The 4,195-nt window shown below is 52.7% G+C and overlaps 1 protein-coding gene across 1 annotated transcript; it reads right to left on the bottom strand.

The window, feature by feature from the left end:
• Positions 1-292: 292 nt before the first annotated feature.
• TBL2 (transducin (beta)-like 2) lies at positions 293-4,192 on the bottom strand (the record flags this gene model as incomplete). The annotated part of the gene is made up of 5 exons (XM_010160862.1): positions 293-749; positions 1,080-1,232; positions 2,065-2,191; positions 3,316-3,467; positions 4,048-4,192. Coding segments are annotated over 5 exons (1,034 nt in total), but the record flags the coding sequence as incomplete, so codon positions are not given.
• Positions 4,193-4,195: the final 3 nt, after the last annotated feature.

Below are 4,195 nucleotides of genomic sequence, written 5' to 3'. Positions count from 1 at the left end.
GGCCACATCTGACCAATCAACCCCCTGAAAGAGCAGGTGGGGACAAGCCCTTGGACAGAAACAAGACAACAGCGTCACCTCGGAAAGCCCTCGATCGTCCCCTGCCTTCTCCAGGCAGACGCACCCTCCAGCTCTCCATGACGACGGTCAGAAAAGCACGCAAGGAAGGACCTGCGCACGCACTCCGCATGCTCCTTTATTACTAGTTGTATTGTTATAAAAAAAATCCCCCAAAGCAGAACACAGCTGCCTGTGGCTGTACGGAGCCAGGACACGCCACTGGGGGGGAGGATTACTGCTTCTTCCTGTAGATTGCATCCAGCGCTTTGCGCGCGCTGCGGATCTGCTGCTCCAGCCTCTCTCGGGTGGCTTTGCTCCCAGTTTTTTTCAGCATGGTCTCCATCTCCTCCACCACTGCCCTGTGACCAGCGGCATTGTGGAAGACACGGATGGCCCGGTCTCCACACGACACCAGGTAGCGGCAACTGGTGTCAAAAGCCACGTCCGTTATGCACTGCCCGTGCACACCCAGAAAGCGCTCCTCCTCCTCTCCTCTTCTCGTGTTGTACACAACGATGTCTGTGCCGCTGGAAATGGCGACAACGTGAGCGTCAGGGGACAGGACAATGCGACAAGGCTCCACCACCTCACACTTCCCGGTCAGAAGCAGGTATGGATCCTGTTGCTTCTTATATTCCACGTCAGTGTCCCAGAACTTCCATGTCCCGTCCTTCGACAGTGTCGCCATCCTGCAGCCAGGAGACAGAGCACAGGCCAGTGCAGGGAAATGGAGCAGCACCTCTTCCCGGCCACGCCTGCAAACCCGGAATCCTTCATGGCCAGTGAGCTCTCTCCAGAAGTGTCTGTCCATACACACCTACGGTCCTCCTCCTCTTTCCAGAGGACAGAGAACAGTCACCCGAGGAGAAAACCCACAGGAAACATGCAGGTGGCCCCAGCAGTCAGGGTTTTGCTGCCCCGACTCCCAGGAAAACACGCGGGGCAGGGATCCCCCACACCGTGCAGGGGTGCAGCCCCTGGGCTGAGACCATTTCAGGCAGCAGGTAACACGCACTTACCTCCTCGAGTCATTGGAGAAGGAGAAGGAATGCATGCCAGCGCTGTGGCCTTTCAACTCAAAAGCCCTGGCCACCTCCCGGAAGTCTCCGTTCTTGCCAAAACACACCTCCCACACCTTTACATCAGGGGTGAAGCCACAGGATCCCACAAACCTGGGTGGAAGACACAAGGTATCTGTTACAGAGCACCCTCAAGCTGGGCTGTGGGGCCAGCCCTACAGAGCTCTCCTCCGGCCTTCCAAGCAAGGCAGGGGCCAGGGGCAGCCGTCCTGCGCCAAGAGGTGCCCAAGACAGGGCCCTGTGAAGGCAAACCTGTCACCTGGGTGCAAATCTTTACTCCTGTCAGCTGAAAAAGTTTTCACTTTTCACCAAAACCAGGCTGGTAAAGGGAACACCAAGGAAGGCCACCAAGGACCGGAGCAGCCACTCCACAACTCAGGCATGAGAAACTCCCAGGTCAAAATATCATTTTTAAAAAAGTGCTTTTGAACCCCAAACTCACCGGGCTTGGAGCATGGGAGGTCTTCCCACAGCAAAAAGTTAGAGACAGAGCAGAGAACATGATTTTCCTGACAACCACTCAGTAATAATGATTTTAATTTCATAATTATCCTTTAAAATGTCAAAAATGAGCTAGAAATGCTGTTTGCTTTGCACGTGCCGTATGTGTTGTCCCACCTTCACTGCCTGAGGCCAATGCTGTTCTCCTTGGCTCTTCACAAGACTGTTAACAGGAACAGCAGTGCTGAGGCACAACAGTAACCTGCAGCATGTCTGAGACTTCACAGGCAAGAGTGAATGCTCCTGGAGGCGCTGCTCTTGGGGTCCAGAACTGCTTTTTCAAATGTGGAACCCTCGTAAAATAATGACTAATCGCCTACGGTCTGAACTGATGACATCCTCTGTGAAGGAGCGAGGTTCCTGTTTGCTCATGCAGACTCCCACTCCACAGCAGGAGCAGCCTGGGATACCTCACGTCCCTCACCTTCCGCAGGGTGACACCGTGGCATAGGCATTGTTCATCTGGTTAGTGTTAATGCTGGCCAGGACTTCACCCTTTGGGCTCCATATCAGAATGGTTGTGTCACTGGAAGCTGTCATGATAAACTTTCCTGGGGAAAAAAGGCAGAGATCAGGAGAGCTCCCAGGCCTAAAGCTGCCACAGACTTCTCAAAGGCCTGGGAGGGTCCCTAAGCAGGGCAACCTCTCCCTCCCCCTGGACAGTCATAAAAACCAAAAGCAGCACCAAAACTCAGGCAGTGTCAATCTCCCAGCACAGAGCAAAGGGCAATAGTAGAAGACTCAGCTCCTGGTCGTGCATTAGCACACCCCTAGGTTCAGCAGCAGCTGGCTGGTGACGGGCACTCAGAGCCCACGCGTGCTTCTCACCCCAGCACCCCTCAGATCCCACGAGCTCAGCACTGAGCTGGTACTACAGGAGTAACACGGTAGACTTCATGTTCCCCAGATGGTTAAAACACAACCTGAGGGATCCTTAACTTTCAAGTCATGGATTGCAGGCAGGCAGCTGACTACACGTCACACTGCTATTAGCCATGACTGGTTGTGTCAACATTTTGGACTCCTGCTTGCCTCCACTTGCAATGCCTTCCCCTTCTCCATCTCAGCCTGGACAGGGAGTCGCGTGTTCACCTTTCAGCTACATGTTGCACATTTGTTTTCACTTTCACAGCTGAACAAAGGTCTCTTAACATATTCTCTGCTCTTCTCTTACAGACGTGAACTCACATCCACTCGCCCACTGTCACATTAATCCATAATGCCCACACCACTAACACATACCACCTCCCCCCTCCACCCCAGCCTCTGTTTTAGAAGATCCCAGAAGTCCAAGATCGACCATATGAACTCACTAGAGAGATTTATGACTGGTTAAAGACAGACTGGTGGGACAGAAAACAGCAATCCTCTCAACACTGAGACCACACCTCTTTGCAACAGCATCCCTGAAAATGCAAATTAAGAGACTGTGCATACTGGGGAGCTAATTCTGTGCAGACAGAAATATCATCTGTCTGAAAGTTACAACTTTAGTTTACTCAGTAGTAAAAAAAGGCGAAAAAGTAACATCTAAGAGACTAGAGAATCAAGTACAAATGCAGAAATGGGCCTTGAGAATGCCAGAAACTCCTAACACACTCAATCCAGCAGCTCTTGCTTTACAAGGAAATCAAAGCCTGGAGAACCTCAGCAAGTGAGCTGGTCATTTCCATACCTGTCTCTGCAATTCCTATGTTAATGACAGGCGCCTTGTGCTTCTTTGGGAAGTCCCCAGAAGCTGCAGTGAAGGTGAAGCTGCCATCATCCTTCTTAGTCATTTTATAGACACGAATAGTCTCACCATTCGCCAGCCAAACAATGAATGCCCTGTGGAAGGTGAGACACTGAGCCATTAAGAAACAGGCTACCTCAGTTCAGCCTAGCTACAACAGCTAAACTAACAGGTCATTCAATGGCACCTTGGGAAGGGGATACACTGGCAGATATAAAGCTGTATGTTTTATGAGGATATCAAGTTCCCTGCCTGTATTAGTTCAGCTGCAACACTGAATGGAAAAGAACTGAATTTATTCCTCCACATCTGGAAATGAGATTCCTTCCTCTAAGAGTCCACTTTGCAAAGTGGCATGCTTTTCGACCAACCTTCCCAGACAGCAATAGCTGTCTCCCCAGCCCACCAGAAATGCTCAGCAGCTCAACCCAGCCGCAGGGCCTGCTGGCAAAGACCTTAACAAGCACTTTCCACGGGGTTAGCAAGCTGGGCACTGGAATATTTGCCAAGGGCCACACTGAAGTGCATGCTGCTTTCATCCATCAGTGGTGCTACCAAAACCCTGGGAGGGACATACCCTCCGCACAGCCCACACCGCAGGATGTCATCGCGCCGCGATGCCCCAGGTGGTCCCTGGGCCCAGGATGGATGAGGTGCGGGGAGGCCTGGCCCTACCGCGAGTCGGGGCTGAGGCGGACAAACTCAGCGTGGTCCAGCCCCACGTTGGTGCGCAGACAGCGGTGCTCGCGCGCCGTGAAGTCCCGGGTGCTCCATAGCCGGACTGTACGGTCGTCGGCGCATGACGCCAGGTACTTGCCGCTGC

This window comes from Eurypyga helias, unplaced genomic scaffold, assembly GCF_000690775.1.
Source record: "Eurypyga helias isolate BGI_N326 unplaced genomic scaffold, ASM69077v1 scaffold36091, whole genome shotgun sequence".
Classification (NCBI taxonomy): Eukaryota; Metazoa; Chordata; class Aves; order Eurypygiformes; family Eurypygidae; genus Eurypyga; species Eurypyga helias.
Note: the sequence above shows the minus strand (reverse complement) of the source record. Positions and strands in the feature narration are given on the sequence as shown.